The 20,825-nt window shown below is 43.4% G+C and overlaps 1 protein-coding gene across 1 annotated transcript in view; it reads right to left on the bottom strand.

Annotated features, from left to right (window-relative positions):
- Positions 1-12,114, bottom strand: part of GPSM1 (G protein signaling modulator 1) — a 308,945-nt gene extending 296,831 nt beyond the window's left edge. The window contains exon 1 of the mRNA XM_030207619.1: positions 11,980-12,114. Within this exon, the coding sequence (XP_030063479.1) occupies positions 11,980-12,041 (62 nt within the window). The 5' untranslated portion in view covers positions 12,042-12,114. The remainder of the gene's footprint in view (positions 1-11,979) is intronic.
- Between the last annotated feature and the right edge of the window lie 8,711 nt (positions 12,115-20,825).

Here is a 20,825-nt window from a genome sequence, read left to right as displayed (position 1 = left end):
ACCTAAATACCTCTCGCCTTCGTGGCCACACCTCTCCTACTCTCCTCCGCTCTCTTTTACTCCTTCTCTTACTCTCAGCTGGTGACATCAATCCCAATCCTGGCCCTCCTCACCAACTATTATCCAAACTCTACAGATCTCACCGTGACCTCTCTAACCTCATCTCTATTCCTCTACTCCCCTCCTCTTCTCTGCCCTTCTCTTGCGCCCTATGGAATGCCCGCTCTATCTGTAACAAACTCCCCTATATCCAGGACCTCTTTATCTCGCGTCACCTCCATCTGCTCGCCATAACAGAAACCTGGCTCTGCCCTGATGACTCTGCTTCAGTCGCAGCCCTGTGCCATGGCGGTTATCTATTTTCACATACTCCTCGCCCTGCTGGCCGTGGGGGCGGTGTTGGACTACTTCTCTCTCCCTCCTCCAGATTTCAACCCCTTCTTCCACCTCAATCTCACTGTTTTTCCTCCTTTGAAGTCCACTCTATCCGCCTTTCTCTCCTCTGCCTCTTCGAATAGCGGTCATTTATCGTCCCCCTGATAAGTCCCTTTCACCCTTTCTCAGTGACTTTTTTTGCCTGGCTTGCCTTCTTCCATGATCCTTCCTCACCCTCTCTCATCCTTGGTGACTTTAATATTCCTGCTAATGATCCTTCCAACTCTTATATTTCCAAGTTACTCGCTTTAACGTCGTCCTTTAATCTCCAACTATGCTCCACCTCCCCCACTCATCAAAATGGTCACTGTCTTGATCTCATCTTCTCCTCCAACTGTTCACCCTCTAGTTTCCTTGCCTCCGATCTTCCCCTCTCTGATCACCATCTTATAACTTTCACACTTAAATCTCCTCCCTCCCAGTCCCGTCCTATCCTATCTAATTTATCTAGGAATCTTCACGACATTGACCCTTCATCTCTATCCTCCCATGTTTCAAACCTCCTCTCTACTGTGGCACCATCCACGTCTGTCAACGAGGCTGTTTCTTCTTACAACAATACTCTATCCTCTGCCTTAGACACTCTTGCACCTTTGATGACCCGCCCTGTAAGGCGTACAAAACCCCAACCTTGGCTGACTTCTAATATCCGCTACCTACATTCCTGTACCCGCTCCGCCGAACGCCTCTGGCAAAAATCTCGGGCCCTTGCTGATTTCTTACACTTTAAGTTCATGCTGACCTCCTTCCAATCTGCTCTTTTACGTGCCAAACAGGATTATTATATCCAACTGACCAACTCTCTTGGCTCTAATCCTCGACTTCTCTTCACCACATTGAACTCTCTCCTCAAGGTGCCCCCTCCCCCAACTCCCCCTTCATTATCTCCTCAGACCCTTGCTGAATTCTTTCACAACAAGGTTCAAAAGATAAACCTTGCTTTCTCTACCTCACTAGCTCTCCCTCCACTAGTCCGTTCCCCTCTCTCTCCTTCCCCTCATTCCCTTTCCTCCTTTCCTGAAGTTACTATTGAGGAAACTACACTTCTCCTTTCTTCCTCAAAATGTACCACCTGTTCCTCTGATCCCATTCCCACCCACCTTCTTAATGCCATCTCTCCTACTCTTATTCCTTTTATCTGTCACATTCTCAACCTCTCACTTTCCACTGCGACTGTCCCTGCTGCCTTTAAACATGCTGTGGTCACACCTCTCCTTAAGAAGCCTTCACTTGACCCTACTTGTCCCTCTAATTACCGACCCATCTCCCTCCTTCCTTTTCTCTCCAAATTACTTGAGCGTGCTGTTCACCGCCGCTGCCTGTTTTTCTCTCCTCACATGCTATTCTTGACCCATTACAATCTGGTTTTCGCCCTCTCCACTCAACCGAAACTGCGCTTACTAAAGTCTCCAATGACCTATTACTGGCTAAATCCAAAGGTCAATATTCCATCCTCATTCTTCTTGATCTTTCCGCTGCTTTTGACACTGTCGATCACAGCATACTTCTCGATACCCTGTCCTCACTTGGATTCCAGGGCTCTGTCCTTTCCTGGTTCTCCTCCTACCTCTCCCTCCGCACCTTTAGTGTTCACTCTGGTGGATCCTCTTCTACTTCTATCCCTCTGCCTGTCGGCGTACCTCAGGGTTCTGTTCTTGGTCCCCTCCTCTTTTCTATCTACACTTCTTCCCTTGGTTCATTAATCTCATCCCATGGCTTTTCCTACCACCTCTATGCTGATGACTCCCAAATCTACCTTTCTACCCCTGATATCTCACCTTGCATCCAAACCAAAGTTTCAGCGTGCTTGTCTGACATTGCTGCCTGGATGTCTCAACGCCACCTGAAATTAAATATGACCAAAACGAGCTTCTCATTTTCCCCCCCAAACCCACCTCCCCGCTCCCCCCGTTTTCTATTTCTGTTGATGGCTCTCTCATTCTCCCTGTCTCCTCAGCTCGAAACCTTGGGGTCATCTTTGACTCTTCTCGCTCCTTCTCTGCTCATATCCAGCAGACCGCCAAGACCTGTCGTTTCTTTCTTTACAACATCCGTAAAATCCGCCCCTTTCTTTCCGAGCACTCTACCAAAACCCTCATCCACACCCTTGTCATCTCTCGTTTAGACTACTGCAATCTGCTTCTTGCTGGCCTCCCACTTAGTCACCTCTCCCCTCTCCAGTCGGTTCAAAACTCTGCTGCCCGTCTCATCTTCCGCCAGGGTCGCTTTACTCATACTACCCCTCTCCTCAAGACCCTTCACTGGCTCCCTATCCGTTTTCGCATCCTGTTCAAACTTCTTCTACTAACCTATAAATGTACTCACTCTGCTGCTCCCCAGTATCTCTCCACACTCGTCCTTCCCTACACCCCTTCCCGTGCACTCCGCTCCATGGATAAATCCTTCTTATCTGTTCCCTTCTCCACTACTGCCAACTCCAGACTTCGCGCCTTCTGTCTCGCTGCACCCTACGCCTGGAATAAACTTCCTGAGCCCCTACGTCTTGCCCCATCCTTGGCCACCTTTAAATCTAGACTGAAAACCCACCTCTTTAACATTGCTTTTGACTCGTAACCACTTGTAACCACTCGCCTCCACCTACCCTCCTCTCTTCCTTCCCGTTCACATTAATTGATTTGATTTGCTTACTTTATTTATTTTTTGTCTATTAGATTGTAAGCTCTTTGAGCAGGGACTGTCTTTCTTCTCTGTTTGTACAGCGCTGCGTATGCCTTGTAGCGCTATAGAAATGCTAAATAGTAGTAGTAGTAGTAGATCAAGTCTGTCATGTATCCCAGGGCTTCACTGTAGATAGTTTTGTGAACCAGAGTGCAGATTTTGAAAGCAATACGTTCTTTGATTGGGAACCAGTGTAGTTTTTCGCGGAGGGGTTTTGCGCTTTCAAATCACATTTTCATACTACATTATGAACACAGATTATTATGCACACCTAGGCTAGAAGGCTACATACGAATTAAGAAACTAGGGAGTGGAGGAAGAGACAAATCAATTTCTACCTTGTAAAGGAACATTTTGATCAGTCCAATTTCTATATCTTTGCAGAGCACCTGCAGTATCCACATATTCTGTTTCAAATCAGTGCAGATTTTGCAGTTTGTAAATACAGGCATAATGCTCATGGATGCAGTGAGCCCCAGTGTATCTTTCAAAAAAAAATCATCTTCTCACTTTGCAACTATGTTTTGTGCATATTGGACAGGTTATAATGGGATTTTTTTTTAAATATTTTGCTCACACCTTTTTCAGTAGTAGCTCAAGGTGAGTTACATTCAGGTACACTGGATATTTCTCTGTTCCAGGAGGGCTCACAATCTAAGTTTGTACCTGAGGCAATAGAGGGTTAAGTGAGTTGCCCAAGATCACAAGTGGGATTTGAACTGGCCACCTCTAGATTGCAAGACCGGTGCGCTCTAACCACTAGGCCACTACATCCAATTTAAACCATTTTTTGTAGAAGTCAGAGATTGCATTAGGGGGTGACCAAGGCTATTCATGCTCATGTGCATGCCTGACCATGGCTGTCTCTTCATTTGCATGCCACACATTGAGGCAGATCAAGGAGCAAGCATCCAAAGTCATGCCATGGTTTCAAAATCTTGACAAAGATATTACATCAACTCCTAGGAATCTGACCTTCTATTCAAGCACACAAAATGTGTGCGGGATGGAAGGGCTATCAAAATGCAGGCCACACAGGAGAGGAGAAATGGGCAGATTAGAAGAAATACAGCCAAACTTTGATTTTTAGCCCAGATTTGACTTATTGACATCTGATTCCGAGAAGCCTTTGTATCTCACATGCTATAAGAGTACCTGATCACAGGGACATATCTGCCAAACTGATGTCGTGCATATATGACCACAGAACATGCACTATAGGTAAATAACTTTGCTATACACTGTGGACATCTCTGAGACCATTACAAAGTCAACAGCTCTTCTCTAGTTCTGGTCACACAAAAATATAGGTAAATGACCTTTTTAAACAGTCATGGCCATTTTAATTTGATAGGTGGTTTATGTTTTATTTAGCAGATGCAGAATGAGGACTGTGAGGGAGTCTATAGGTGCTGCCTCTCTCAATAGCACTTCCTCACAGTGTCAGATCCACCTTAAACCCCATAGTCCCGCCTAAGGGGGAAATGACACAGGAGGGGTGGAGCCAGGAGGGCATGGTCCAAGAAGTATATAAGCTGATACTATAGCTAGATTAAGGAGGCCAAGAAGGAAGCAGCGACACTCCACGGAATATGATTCCACCACCTAAGTGTAAACTACAACATCTACAGTCAGGTAGGCCAAGTCCAACTTGGAACCTCATACACTTTGTATTTTGACCAGAGTACTTTATAGAGACTGTACTGGTAACTGAAGGGCCAGGCCAGTGATAAGTAAGTGTGCTGTTGTGCCAAGAGAAAGGAATGAATGCTGTAGACCCGCAGGAGCAGGCCACGTGAGGAAATTGTCACATTTGAGAATTTTGCATTGAGTCTGCCTTCTTCCTTCCTGTGAATTGAACAGGACCCCTTGCCCAACATCTTTGATAAATATTATTTGCTTTTACCTGCAACCACTGTGTGGTCTGTTTTATCTGGTCTCTGGGCCCGCCCTCGCTCACGGTACCACAAGGACATAAAATAAGATGGTAGATCTTGTTTAGAAACAATTATAGGTACCCAGTGAGGAATAGGTGATAACCTCTAAGAAAGTGATTCCTGAACCTGTCCTGGGGAAACCCTGACCAGTCAGGTTTTCAGGATATCCACAATGAACTTTCATGACATCAATTTGCATACACTGCATCCTGGTATGCAAATCTATCCCATGCAGTTCCGAAATAATGGTCCACTGCCGAACATTGTCCGATTCTTCCAAACTAAAAGAAGAGGCCACAGGTAGCAATAATGAAATATTTCCTGATTGAAGCTGACGAGATGGAATAAAGCAATGTAGAAAATGAATCGTATAACTAGGTGCCAAGCTATATAAAATCCTAAAAACAATCCTTGCCCTTACAGAGAGCCAGTATGAATTTATCAAGTTAAGATGTGGCTCAATTAATCCAGTCTCCTCCCCAAATTAATTTAACTGCCACATTCGGAGCCTACGTATCTCTTTTTCAGGCACCTAGAAAAACAATATTAGAATAATCTGTATCAAATAATACGAAAGCCTGCATAATCAACTGTTGATACTTTAGGTTCTAAGAATGCTTTAATCCTATGAATTCTTAGATTATAGGCTTTCCTCACCTCCACTGTTAATTATGCATCAGCTATTACTCTGTGTTTGCAAAGAGATGTGTGATCTTGCCAAAAAGGTTTCTTTCAAAAATAGGATTTCTCCATTCATCCAAGCCAAAGTACATCACTTTTGAAAATGTAACCATCCATGCATTCCAAATGCTTCAAACACCACTGAGGAAGCATGTTTCAGGTTCAGATGGAAAGCATTTCAAATTTGTTTGCAAGAAGAATGAACTGAGGACTATTCTATGTATACTAACAGTGCTATGTTTTCTATGACATGCCCTGGGCAAATGAAGATGTGGTATACCTTCCAAAACCCTTAACTATAGATCCATATAAACATTAGGTGAAAGAAAGTGATAATAGTCTTGGGGGAGATGCACAAAGCTTGCCATGCTTGCAATATTTGCTTTAGACCGGTTGTAGCGTGGCTTTAACCATTCACTGTAGCAGCTACCGACAATCCAATGCAAATATATTACAACAAGCTCGTCGATATTAAAATGAGCATTCTGTGTGATACATGGAAAGGAGCACCTACCTTTAATGTGCAAAATTTTCTGGCAGGACAGGAGCTGTCCAGGCCCAGGACTGTGAATAGAGAAAACTCCACAGATCAGGAGGCAGTGGATAACCTGGGAGTGGGGAAGGGGGGAGGGTAGGAATGGCCACAGACTATATAATGCACAGCCACTGTCCAAGAGGAATACCACTCGTGTCCGGTAGCCATGCTGACAACTCAGGGGCTGATCCCTGTCCAGTTCCCTTCTCTCCTTCACCCTCTGCCTCCCGATCACCCCTCCCCCCGGCCTAGGCACAGGCAGAAAGAGAACCCCCGGATTTGGTACAGGCCAGATCTGAGCCCACTGGCAGAGCATGCAGCAGCAATTCCTGGGCATGTGCAGAACATGGACGCTTACCGAGAGACTGTTCTGTGCATGCCCTAGGCACTTTCCCTTGCAGAATTTACATGTATCTAATTTGCATGAAATTCCCTTTGTGCATCAGTCACTGTTTACGAATCGGCTGCCATATTTAATGGCGACCTTTGAGCATCGGGGCCTCAGTCCTTTCCCTTGTCCTTGGATTTTCATTATTATGATGAAAACCTCAAGTTTTTTAGACTGTCCCTAACAAAAGCTTACAGTAATTTACAATATAAAACAGTTATAAAACTAACATATAATTAAGAAAAATAATTAGTAAATAGCCAAGTCTATCATTTTCTAAAACTAAAGTAGTCATGATCCCCTCATAGCAAATTACCCAATCCACTTGCTGCACCATGCTCTTCCTAATTATTTCTCTTACAAATATAGTCTCTTAGAGAACACTAAAAAGCTTTCAGAAATAAACATCTTCTTCAAAGCCTTTATGATACTTCTTTGCATCTCTGTTTTCTCTGCTTTAGGCATCCTCAAGAAAATAGCTAAAATTAATACCCTTGATGTTTGTTCTGCTTTTGCAGTTGTATATGGGAGGGGGAAGAAGGAAATCTAATTACAGTCACAACTCAAGATTTCTATTCCATATTACTCATTATATGAAGATGGACTGAGGTCATTTGCTGCAGTTCTCTTGTCATTTCGATCACTTTCTTCATTTTTTCAGGTCCAGGAGGTTCAAGCATCACTCTGTTCTTACAATGTAGGAGAACAGCTGGCAGACTTAGCACCAGTGGAAGGAAAAATTCCAAGATGCCTTCACTCAAATGTAGTACAGACATCCAGCCACTCTGAAAATGGAAAGTTTGCTTGGAGTAAAGTGTGCTTAGTGTATGAGTCTTTACTGAAATCTTTTGTTCTGTGATTTACTGGCTCACATTGCTTGCACAGGATTATTCACCTCTGACCTAGTTTTATTCTCCTATCTCAGCTTGGCAGCTGGCAGGCCTCATTGTTAGCTTGGGGAGAGACTCGAGCTTCAGCCATAAACATGGATTCCTGCTTGGTAGCCCAGAATGCCACCATGGGCTCACTACAAACTGCATTTTTACAAACCAACTTTACTTTGCCAGAATGGTTGGCAACATAAGCGTTGCTGAAATGGGACAGACCGAAGGTCCATCAAGCCCAGCATCTTGTTTCCAACAGTGGCCAATCCAGGTTACATGTACCTGACATGATCCCAAAACAATACAATACATTTTATGCTGCTTATCCTAGAAATAAGCAGTGGATTTTCCCCAAGTTGATTTACTAATGGCTTATGGACTTTTCTTTAAGGAAGTTATCCAAACCTTTTTAAAACCCTGCTAAGCTAACTGCTTTTACCACATTCTCTGGCAACAAATCCCAGAGTTTAATTACACGCTGAGTGAAGAGATATTTTCTCCAATTTGTTTTAAATTTACTACTTTGTAGCTTCATTGCGTGCCACCTAGTCTTAGTATTTTTGGAAAGAGCAAACGATTCACGTCTACCCGTTCCACTCCACTCATTATAGATCTCTATCATATCTCCAGTCAGCCATCTTTTCTTCAAGCTGAAGAGCCCTAGCCGCTTTAGCCTTTCCTCATAGAAAAGTCATCCCATTCACTTTATCATTTTTGTCATCCTTCTCTGTACCTTTTCTAGTTCTACTATATCTTTTTTGAGATGCGATGACCAGAATTGCTCACAGAATTTTAGATGTGGTCGCACCATGGAGCAATACAAAGGTATTATAACGTCTCATTTTTGTATTCGATTCCTTACCTAACATTCTATCTGCCTTCTTAGCTGCCGCTGCACACTGAGCAGAGGGTTTCAACGTATCATCAGTGATGGCACCTAGATCCCTTTCCTGGTCAGTAACTCCTACGGCCCTGTTTACTAAGCTGCGCTGTATTCGCGCTAACATTTTTAGCGCACGCTAAACTTTAGCACAGCTACAAATGTTAGTGCGCCTTAGTGAACAGGGCACCTAATGTGGAACCTTGCATCATGTAGTATAGTGTCAGTCTGCTGTCTGTCCTGTTTCCCACATGCATCACTTTGCACTTGCTCACGTCATCTACTATTTGGATGCCCAGTCTCGTAAGGTCCTCTTGTAATTTTTCACAATTCTCTCGCGATTTAACAACTTTGAATAACTTTGTGTCATCACCAAATTTAATTACCTCACTAGTTACTCCCATCTCTAGGTCATTTATAAATATGTTAAAAAGCAGAGGTCCCAGCACAGACCCCTGGGGAATCCCACTAACTACCCTTCTCCACTGAGAATAATGACCATTTAACCCTACTCTCTGTTTTCTATCTTTTAATCAGTTTTTAATCCACAATAGGACACTACCTCCTATCCCATGATTCTCCAATTTCCTCTGGAGTCTTCCATGAGGTACTTTGTCAAAAGTCTTTTGAAAATCCAGATACACAATATCAACAGGCTTATCTTTATCCACATGTTTGTTCACCCCTTCAAAGAAACGTAGTAGATTGGCGAGGCAAGATTTCCTCTCTAGAATGCCCTAATGTTATATTTACCCAGTCAATATCGGGATAATGGAAATCATCCATTATTATGTTCCCCAGTTTGTTAGCCTCCCTGATTTCTGAAAACATTTCTACATCTGTCTGTTCATCCTGGCCAGGTGGACGGTAGAACACTTCTATCACTATCCTTTTCCCCTTTATACATGGAATTTCAATCCATAGGGATTCCAAGATGTGTTTTTAGTCCTGCAGAGTTTTTAGTCTATTTAAGGTCCTCTGTAACATATTGGTCCCCAAAGTCTGCCTATTTGAACTTGCTCACTGTACCAATACTGTTCTTACTCAGTTTGGTCTACTTCTTCCATCTACCATGACAGCCTTTGTCCCTATCCTACACAAACCTAAATTCTGCCACTGGCTTGGCTCTTACCAGCTCAGCTAGAAATCTCTTCCAGGTGTCCCCTAACATCTCATAATAAATTATTCCCTTAACATTCCTTCAACTTCAAATGATGACCCTCTTGTGTAACTCGTCTTGAGCTACAGCTGAAAAAGTCGAGCTAAAGCCAAGATCCCTTTCCTTCCTTTTGTCCTTCTGATAATCTGAATCCTGCCAGATATGATACAAACATTAAATGATCTTCCCTTTCCATTCTTTGTTCTAGAGAGAATACATCTTTGGTTCTTCTCTGTCTTACACGTTAGAATTTCTTTGAGAAAATGCTTCTTGGCTATTTCAGTAGAAAGAACTGCAATGGACATGTTAATGTTGGACAGATGAGACCCTAATACAAAGCAGAACTGAAACAGTGCTATCAGCTATCATGGAAGAAGGTAACAAGCACAACATGAAGCTAAAAAAAATGCTTAAAAGTTCATCAGGACAAGTCTTATATACATTTTTTGTGCATAAAAATATAAAGTCAGTAATTCAGCTTTCTGATCTAAAGATCCTTTCAAAGAGGCCTACATTTGATTACTGCTTTTCAGCAGACCATTTCATTTTTAGCTTCACCCAAGGCGATCTTTCCAATACCCTGGTATCAAGTTGTGCACATTCTTTCCCAAGGCTTTATCCACACCTCAAAGCAGAGTGATAAATGAGAAGCCCATGTTATCTACTGCACAGACTGCAAGGAAGCCTGCTCAACTGCTGAGCTCACTGAACAGCAGCTGACAAGCAACCTTCAGTTAAGTACACCTAGCTGTTGCTTAGTTCATTCTGCCTTTGATCTGCTGTCCTAAGTCCCCATGTAGTAAACATTTCCCCCCAGAGACACAAAATGCAAAAATCCCTTCAGTACATCTGGTCTTAGCAGAAGCAGCAATCTGCAGTATGGTGTCAGTCTGCTGCCTGTCGATTTTCTTCTGCAATATGTAAAATGTACTAGTGAGGGCAGCATGGCAGCCTGAATCTGAGAGCCAGGCTTTCATCCCACTACTGCCATTTCTTCACTGCTTGACCTTCACCAAAGTCACCTGTTGCTGTGTGTCGTGCTCTCTGCTTCTCATTATGTACCATTAAGGTAATGTGAAACAGATCTGTTAGTTTCTTTACTCTGCTTTGTTAACTTTTAGGCGGTTTCAGTATCTGCCAAGCCAAAAATCCCGAGCCCAGTCAACAACGAAATTTTATGAATTACCCTATGACTACGGACATGTTATCTAATTTACAAAAAGTGCCGTCCTATTAGTTTAAGTTGAAAAAAATAAAACTAGGTCAAGTTAACTCATGTCTAGCTTCCAGATTCAATTTACACATGGCTCACTACATTTATTGAAGATGTGTCTTTCTGGCTATGATATCTTCTCCTGGTTATTACCACAATACTGTAAGAGACCAGGTTACAATCTTGTCCAATGACATGTCCTTCCACCAGGACTGTACATCCATATTTTGAAAAAAACAATCAAGCAAATGGACAGGGTGATGCACAGAGATCCTGCAACATCACCACTACTATAGAGAAATCAGATCACCTTTTCTTGTGCAACTGGCCATTAAATTTTAGATCCATCTTGTATGTAAGGGACTATCTAACCCTAAATACCTATCCTTCCCCATATATATATTTCCAAAGCACATCAAAATTAGAGGCAGTGAGAGTGTACAGACTCTGAATGCTGACGTTTGATTGAACAACACACCAAGGTATAATAGGTGACAGTACATTACATACAGCTTAGTAAGGTATTAATTAGATCTTGAAAAAGCAGCAAAGAATATCAGGATTGTACATGGTTGGACTTTGTACCAATATATACTACTCTGACACTTTCAGACTAAAGCTATTACCAATATGTAAAACACATGATCCTACAGGTTCTCTCCTTATCCACAGCTGAGGTCAGAATGAAAGGGCCCCTGGTGTGACTGTCTTCGTTTTTCTTTAAAGACTTTCTTAGTAAGAATAACAGACGAAAATACATCCGTAAAGGGGAACTCACTGTTAATCAACATCTGGGCAGTGGGCTCCAACGAAGCCCACTGTTTGTCCCAAAGATCCAGACCCTACCCCATGAATACAGGTGGATGAAACGACTTTTCATACGGGCAGCGGTAACAAACGTTGTTGGACATTCACCCACTTGCACAACGAGTTAACACAGTCCGGGTACAACAAAATCCGAAGCAAGATGAGTCGAGAAGGGAGTATCTATTGCAAGTATCATGCAGAGAGAAAGTTCAGTTACAAACCAACTCTTTAAGCCTATGCAGCAGCCCAGAAGGGGCCAGTACTAGAGATTTTGTCAGCAGTTAGCGCTCTGCCTCTCTCTCTCTCTCATACACGCAAACCCAGGTTCTGTGCACTCCATTCATCCGTTCGTGTCTCTACCTAGGTGCACCGGTTTCTTACCTTGCCTGGAATCTTTTGGTGGCCGAATTCTGCAGCCCATCTTCCAGGAGAAATAAAGCCATGAATTGAACAACAAGGGGGAACGTGGCTGAGGCACAGTGTGTTGAAGCACAGTGGAAAAGCCGAAACGCCAGAAAGAAAAATCCCCTTCCCCCCACCCCCACCCCAAAGCACCAAAGCGCCCAGATGTGAGAAAGGTCCTGCTAGCTGGAGTTCCTCCTCTGAAATGTAACTGTTCGTAGTATGGCAGCTTCGGCTAGGAAGTGATGTATAGTACAAATAAACTCTCCTGCAGGCCCCGCCCCGATTTGTGATGTCATCAGGGGTGGGTGGGGAGCTCGGGCCCTCTCCTTTCCCCTCTGGTGGAAGGGGGTGGGGGCATCTGATCGGTTCCCAGGGATAGACGGCGGGAGCGTACTGTGCTGTCTGTGTTTTACGGTGGCTCGGTCTCTGCGCTTCTCTCGCATTCAACAGATGCTGGAGGAGCCTGTGTCAAACAAAGGAGGAGACAGCTACAGGCTGGGAAGGGGGAATGAGAATGGGGGACGCTTTTTCACAGATCTGCAGGTTCAGCAGCAAAGATGGGCTGAACTAGGGAGATTAGACTCCCCCTCCCCCCCCCCCCCCCCCCAAATCCGGGGAGTTGGTGGAGGAAACAAATCGGGCACAAAAACTGGAGTGGCGTGAAAATGGCAACGACCCTTATTCTGCCCTCCATCTCTACCTCACAAATATTCTGGCATCTGGGAAATTAGACGTTAATTGCAATACCATAAATTAAGCCTGTGGGGGAAAAATTTAGGTTCATCTTTTCCGACAAAAAAAAAAAAAGCATACTCAAGAGAAGTAGCTTCACTTCAAAGGAACTTCATTATTACAAGCTTTAAAAGGGAAACTGGCAATAATATGTATTATTAATAGGATGCTGTCTGCACACTGTGCTGCAGATGAAAACGTTGGTTGATTACAGAAAGGTCTTTGATTCATGCTTTGCCTGTAATCTAAATCTGAGCATGGGGCTTTTAAGAAAACACCTGAAATTATTGGAAATATCTGAGTACATGCTTCAAGTCAGATAGTGAGCCATGGAATTAAGATTGCTAGATATTGCAATAAAGTGTTTATAAGAATATAAGGATTGCTGTACTGGGTCAGACCAAAGGTCCATCTAGCCCAGCATCCTGTTTCCAGCAGTGGCCAATGCGGATCATAAGTATGATAGATCCCATGTTGCTTACTACATGGGATAAGCAGTAGATTCCCAGATCTACCTTAATAATGGTTTATGGATTTTTCCTCCAGAAACATCCACACTTTTTTTTAATCCCAGCTACTTTAACTGCTTTTACCACATCTTCAGCAACAAATTGCAGAGCTTATCATGCATTGGGTGAAAAAACCTCATGCCATCCATGCCCTCTACTCACTGTATTTTTTGAAAGAGTAAACAACCAGTTCACGTTATTTTGGACATGTGTAAAAAAAAAGGTGTCTTCACCCTGCAGTTCTCCTGCTAGGTACAAAATTAGATTGTGAGCCCTCCTGGGACAGGGAAATACCTAGTGTACCTGAACGTAACTCACCTTGAGCTAGTACTGAAAAATGTGTGAGCAAATTACAAAATAAATCTAAATCCAAATAAGTACATAAGAATTTCAGGCTAAGTCAGATCAAGGGTCCATTTTGCCTGTCTCTCAATAGTGGTCAGCCTGGGGTAAAAGCAAGTAACTAACCAGATCCATTTTCAAGAAAGAAATGGTGATTCTCCAAGTTTACCAAGTTGATACTATTATAGTGCCGTACACTGCATGATGTTTGAGCTCAGATAGCTTTTAGTTATCTATTTGAAAATGTTGATTTAATCTGGTGAAATCAATGAAAGAGATTCTAAAATGCTATGTCTCAGAAGTTGTGTCCTCAACACAAAGTTGATATACCTCTCCTGTTGCTGCACCTTACGCCTGGAATAGACTACCTGAGCCTGTACGTCTAGCCCCATCTTTGGCCGTTTTCAAGTCCAAACTTAAAGCCCACCTCTGTGCCACTGCTTTTGACTCCTAACCACCACTCACCTGCCCTGTCCTTTTATCCTCACCTCTTTATTCCCTTAACCTTATTGTTCTGTCTGTTTACCTGTCTTATCTAGATTGTAAGCTCTTTGAGCAGGGACTGTCTTTCTGTGTATGATGTACAGTGCTGCATATGCCTTGTAGCGCTATAGAAATGATAAGTAGTAGTAAGTAGTAGTATATAAATCTGCAATCAACCCCAATTAGATTGCTTTATCCTGGATGATCACAAAAGCTCCTACATAAATTCATCCTTCCTACATCACTGGTTTACTCGCCAAAGCCACAGAAATCTCTGTATTGAATGTTTCAGATTGGTCGAGCTCTAAAAAGAATGCCACTGTAGCAGAAAAAACTGTGTTCAGATGTGTATTCAGTGCAAAGTGGAGAGCAAGCCATTTCTGTAAGTGTCATCTTTCAACCAAACTTACCCACCCAGTGTACTGCAGGGTTGAACCCAGCTGCATACACAGCTGACACAGCAACACAAAATTAAGGCTATGGTGGTAAAGAAAAAAAAAAACCCTGCAAGTATGACATTGCTAATAAGGGTATTGAAGGGAAACTTTCTTTTCTATCTTATGGAATTTGGTTCATTTCTTTTTTTTTTTTTTGGTCCATTTCACTCTATTTGATCATGCACTGTTTCATATTAACAAGTACAGTGATACCTCGGTTTTCGTCAATAATCCGTCCGAAAACAATCGGCGAAATCCGAAACTGATGAAAACCGAGGCAATTATTTCTATATGAATCAACGAGCAGGAGAATGTGTGGGTTGCCCTTTGTTTTCACAAAATTAGCAGCGAGGTCACGTAGGCACGCCGATGAAATCAGACAAATTTTTCACGGAAAAATCGACAAAAACCGAAACCAACGATAACCGAAGTCAACGAAAACCGAGGTATTACTGTACTGAAATAGAACCAAATTGATATTGTACATAATGGACTAGATTCTATATATTATGCCTACAAAAAATTGGTGCCGAAAAAATACTTAGGTGTATTCTATAAATTAGACGCCTAAATTTCCACGTGGTTTATAGAATATGCTGCGCACCCATCTGCACAACTAAATCTAGTCGTGGGCTGTATACCAAGTAAACTTGGTGTAAATGCCGATGCCTAAATTAGGCACAGACTGGGTGAATTCTATAACAACGCTCATAGATTTTAGAAATACCCATGGCCATGCCCCCCTTTCAACTATGCAACTTAGAATTTACTCGGATCGCATTACAGAACAAGTTTAGGCAGTTGTGCGTGTAAATTCTAATTATTGTCAATTAATGTCAATTGTTTATCAGTGCTGATTGGCTTGTTAACTAATGGCTTCTTTTACAAAGCCGCACTAGCGATTCCCACGCAGCAAATGAGAGGAAGCACATTCAGTTCCTATGGACTTCCTCTCATTTGCCGCGCCACAAATTGCTAGCGCAGTTTAGTAAAAGTGGCACTAAGTTGCTTGCTCAAATCCAGAATATGACTGGATTTGCACGTGCAAATTAAGTCACGCTATATAGAATTCGTGAGAATTCATGTTATGAATTCCAGGAGGAAACTCTCTTTGGCACAGTACAAGAATTGAGATGAGTGCTAGTAGAGGGGCGTTTTCAAAAGAAACGTCCAAGTTGCGATTTGGATGTCCTTGCAAAATGGCAAAATCCAGGGTCTTGCTTTTGAGAATGGGTAAATTGATCCCCTTCTATAATCGGCCTCATCTCTTTTAAATTTACCATTTTTTATTTCCTTTGTATCACTTCTAAATTTAGCTATTTTAATATCAATGTCTTTCAGTACAGTGTCATAGTGAGGGTCTTGGTTATGCAAAGATGTAAGTTTTGAATCTAACATTGCCTGCAGTGTTTTGCTTTTTGATTGAGATGTTTCTGCTATCAGAATCGTAAGGTCAAGGCTGTATTTATTGAGAATGGCAAACCATTTGTCTAGAAATATCTGGTTGTCCAGGAACATTGTGGGTGCCTTAGAAACTCTAAGACCCCTAGGGATCCGTTTGGATCTGCAATAATTTAACATTGTAAAAAATGCAAATCATTCCTGGTGATGTTCTTTTTAATGTTAATGATGTCCAACCATTGTTCCATATCTCGGGTGGTGAGTGATGCTCTTCTTCTTGGTCTAAGTGTTGCAGAAGTTGATTCAAATGTTCATCACTGAAGCTGAGAACGTTGGTCCAGCTCTGGAAAGCCATGGTAAAGTTCCGGGGAGAAAATCCAAATTATACATACTTTTTCCCAATCAGATTCTATTCCTTTGGAAAAAGACCCTACAGAAGAAATCCAAAAAGACATCACAGAGTCGCTTTGTTTTTCTATAAATACCGTTTTACTCAAGAACTTCTGTGGTCCTGTCTCTGGTTAGCCTGGTTCTCATTCCCACTCTCCTCCCTGACTTGTGTCTCTCTGTGGGATCTCTTGAGTTCTCCAAGCTTGTGGATTCTCCTTGGAAAATAAGCTGCACCAGTGCTGTCAATCTGACACGTCTGAATTCAGGTGTGACACCTTTGGAGAGGGCGATTTGCACTCAAAGGTCCCCCTGTTTAAGGACACACCCACAGGGGGGGGGGGGCGCATGTTACCAATGCTTTTTTTTTCTATCTTCCTTTAAAAAAAATTCATGCACTAAAATACAAAAACAAAAAATTGCAATCATGCCTCTTGTAAAATAAATTAAAGACCTTTTATCATTCGTCCCTCATTTAAGTTCATTTGGAGACTAAACAAACAGTTGTAGAAGATAATTTACTTCCTCACTTTCCTGGTTGGAGTGAACTGAAGTTATTTTTGGCAAGGAAAATATAGTTCTCAAAATAAGGGCTTATTCTTGTTGAAGAAATGAGAAGGCAGTTCTGCTATAAACCAAAAGGAAGAGGTATGCTTTGTTTTCCAAGTATTCTGCCTGCCATTACACAGGACTTGAAGCAGGTCCACATGGTTGGGTGAGGCGCTGCTGCTGACTGGACAGAACACTAGCTTTCAAAGCCAGCAAATTCTCGCTCCCTACTTACTGGCTAGAAAGAAAATTATAGTTTCAGATTACCACAGATGTGCTCATTAAACACACACACACACAGCTAGAACTTCATGTAGCAAAGATTGGGAAGAAAATTAAAGAAAGAGTTCTGTTCTAGTTTTTTTTTTTTGTTATATTTTACCCCATGCTTTCCCACTCATGGAATGCTCAATGTGGCTTACATGGGGCAATGGAGGGTTAAGTGACTTGTCCAGAGTCACAGGGAGCTGCCTGTGCCTGAAGTGGGAATTGAACTCAGTTCCTCAGGACCACAGTCCACCACCCTAACCACTAGGCCACTCCTCCACTCCAGTTTAGTTTTTGGGCTCCTGAAATTTAGTTGATCAAAATTTGCAGATTTTTATTAGTTTTGTTTAAGAAAGGAATATTGTCGGTAAGTCAGTTTATCCCACTTTCCCATTTTGATGATTTTAGGAAGCAGGTTGACTTAGATGGATTGTTCCCCCAGCTTGTAGTATTAATAAGTCCTGTAGTGTAGACAGTTTAACTTATAATACTTCCTACTATCAACACATTCATCAGTTACCACTGTTATCCTATGCCTTTTTAAGGGCGCTGTTTACTAAGCTGCGCTGTAGGCGTGCAAACATTTTAGTGTACGCTAAAAATTAAGGTGCGCTAACACTAGAGACAACCATAGGAATTAACGGGTGTCTCTATCATTAGTGCATGCTAATTTTTAACGCACGCTAGAAAGGTAGCGCGCCTACAGCGTGGCTTAGTAATCAGGGCCCTAAATTTGAAAATCTACAGAAAAATCAGATGCTACATACCCCTTCAAAATCTTTAATTAATCTTAATAAATTGCTTTTTTTTAAAAACAAAATATATATAAATAAGCGCACATATATGAGAATACGGAAATGAACTTCAATGTGCATGGCTGCTTATCTTTAAATTTCAATGAAGCAAATCAGCTTGGTGGCAATAAAAGAGACTACTGAACTAGAAATGATCACTTGAGCGAGTTCGATCTCTGGCTTCCTGATACAGGATACAACATATGATCTTGTCAGAGTAAGGGAACTTGCTAATATTTTTGTTTTTTTCATTTACAATTATACTTTTTTAATCACTTGAGCACATTTTCACAATAAAGTGAGCTGATGAAGAAGTAGTGTTGACTAGCTTGATTCAAATGTAAAGATTATATATATATATATATACTAGTAAAAAAGGCCCGTTTCTGACACAAATGAAACGGGTGCTAGCAAGGTTTTCCTCGGCTCCCCTGCAGCCACCCATGTCCAGTGACCCTCCTCTCCCGCTGCAGCCACCCATGTCCAGTGACCCTCCTCTCCCCCTGCGCCCACTGCAGCCACCCATCTCCAGCGAACCTCCTCTCTCCCCTGCCGCCCCTCCTGTCCCCCATGTCCAGCAACCCCCTGCCCCCCTGCAGCCACCCATGTCCAGCGACCCTCCTCTGGATATGGTTCTGAAGTTGACATCATAATGGCTACGGTGATGTCAGCCTGATCTACGGAGCCAAAGAGACCAACTCGGAATGAGCCACGGTCCCAGGCAAGCCAGAACGTTGGAGGTGAGAATTATTATATAGGATATATATATATACTAGTAAAAAAGGCCCGTTTCTGACACAAATGAAACGGGCGCTAGCAAGGTTTTCCTCGGAGTGTGTATGTTTGGGAGAGTGTATGTGAGAGTGACTGTTTGAGAGTCAGAGTGAAAGTGTGATTGTGTGAGAGAGAGCGTGAGTCTGGGTGTGAGTGTGTTTGTGAGAGAGTGTGTGTGTGAGAATGAGAGTGTGTGCAAGTGTGTATGTGAGACACAGTGTGAGTGAGAATGTGTGTGTGTGGGCGAGAGAGAGAGTGTGTGTGAGACACAGATTCTCTGTTTGAGTGAGTGTATGAGACCAAGCGAGTGTGTGAGTGACTGTGTGGCACATAGAGAGTGAATGTGATACAGTGTGAGACAGAGTGTGTGACAGTGAGAGTCAGAAAGACATTGTATATGAGAGAGAGAGTGTGTGCCGTGCCCTCCCAATCCATGGCCATCTGTCTCCTGCCCCCTCCATTGATCCTTTTCCAGCAATTCCCCTCTGTCCCTGAGCCCTGCCCTTCCAATCCATGCCCATCCATGCTCCTCTGTCACCTGGCCCCTCCATTTTTCCCTATCCAGCATTTCCCCTCTCTGCCTGAGGCCTGCTCTGCAATCCATTTCCATCCATGCCCATCTGTCCCCTCCATTCATCCCTATCCAGCAATTCCCCTCTCCCTGAGTCCTGCCCTTCCAATCCATGCCCATCCATGCTCATCTGTCACCTGGCCCCTCCATTTTTCCCTATCCAGCATTTCCCCTCTCTGCCTGAGGCCTGCTCTGCAATCCATATCCATCCATGCCCATCTGTCCCCTCCATTCATCCCTATCCAGCAATTCCCCTCTCCCTGAGTCCTGCCCTTCCAATCCATGCCCATCCATGCTCCTCTGTCACCTTGCCCCTCCATTTTTCCCTATCCAGCATTTCCCCTCTCTGCCTGAGGCCTGCTCTGCAATCCATATCCATCCATGCCCATCTGTCCCCTCCATTCATCCCTATCCAGCAATTCCCCTCTCCCTGAGTCCTGCCCTCCCAATCCATGCCCATCCATGCTCCTCTGTCCCCTGCCCCCTCCATTCATCCATTTCCAGTAATTCCCCTCTCTCCCTGTGCCCTGCCCTCCTAATCCATACCCATCCATGCTCCTCTGTCCCCTGCCACCTCCATTCATCCTTTTCCAGCAAGTCCCCTCTCGCCCTTCCATGACCCCCCCCCTCGCATCCATGCTACGCTCTCTCCCATGTCCCAGCCTGGCCCGCCCTCTTCTCCCCCCCCTTCGCATCCATGCCCCCCCCTTCGCATCCATGCCTCGCATCCATGCCCCCCCTTCGAATCCATGCCCCCCCCATTCGCATCCATGCCCCCCCCCCTTCGCATCCATGCATCCCTTTTTTTTTTTTTAATTCTTTTTAACTTTACCTCCGTGGCGGTTTGTGCAGCGAAGCGTCAGGGAAGGAGGCGGCGCTCCCGACGTCTAGCTTTCCCTTCGCTGTGTTCCGCCTTAACACAGCGAAGGGAAGGCTAGACGTCGGGAGTGCCGCCTCCTTCCCTGACGTTTCGCTTCCGGATTTGTTTGTTTTGTCGCGAGGGCGGGGCAGAGACGGCTGGGAGTGACGTCAGATGGCTTCAAGGCTTCAAGGCTTCAAGGCTTCAGGCTTCAGGCTTCAAGGCTTCAAGGCTTCAGGGCTTCAAGGCTTCAGGCTTCAGGGCTTCACAGAACGTTGGCTTCAGAACGTTGAGGGTGCGTTTTATTATATTAGATACACACACACACACGTATACATACACATTTATTTATATGTTTTGTTTTGTAAAAAAGCTATCAAAAGAATTCTGAAGGGATATGTGGCATCTGATTTTTGTTGTAGATTTTGATTGAGTTTGATTGGATGCACAACGATGCACAGTGTGTTGTTCTTTTTAAATTTGAGGCTTTGTCTTAGTAACCTAGTAGATGATGGCAGAAATGAAATAACAGCTGGCCCATCTAGCTTGCCCAGTTATTCTTGTTCACTGAGTTGCCAGCCACAATGTGTGACAACCTGGAAGATCTCTCTCCTTATCCAAGACATTCTTTGATATCTTCCTTCTTGGTATTCCACCATGTTACATAGGAAAGCACGCAAGATTCCCTCATTGTTCCTTCCATCCCTATTGTATATC

Source organism: Microcaecilia unicolor, chromosome 6 (genome assembly GCF_901765095.1).
Source record: "Microcaecilia unicolor chromosome 6, aMicUni1.1, whole genome shotgun sequence".
NCBI classification, from domain to species: domain Eukaryota; kingdom Metazoa; phylum Chordata; class Amphibia; order Gymnophiona; family Siphonopidae; genus Microcaecilia; species Microcaecilia unicolor.
This window is presented reverse-complemented; position numbering and strand designations above follow the sequence as displayed.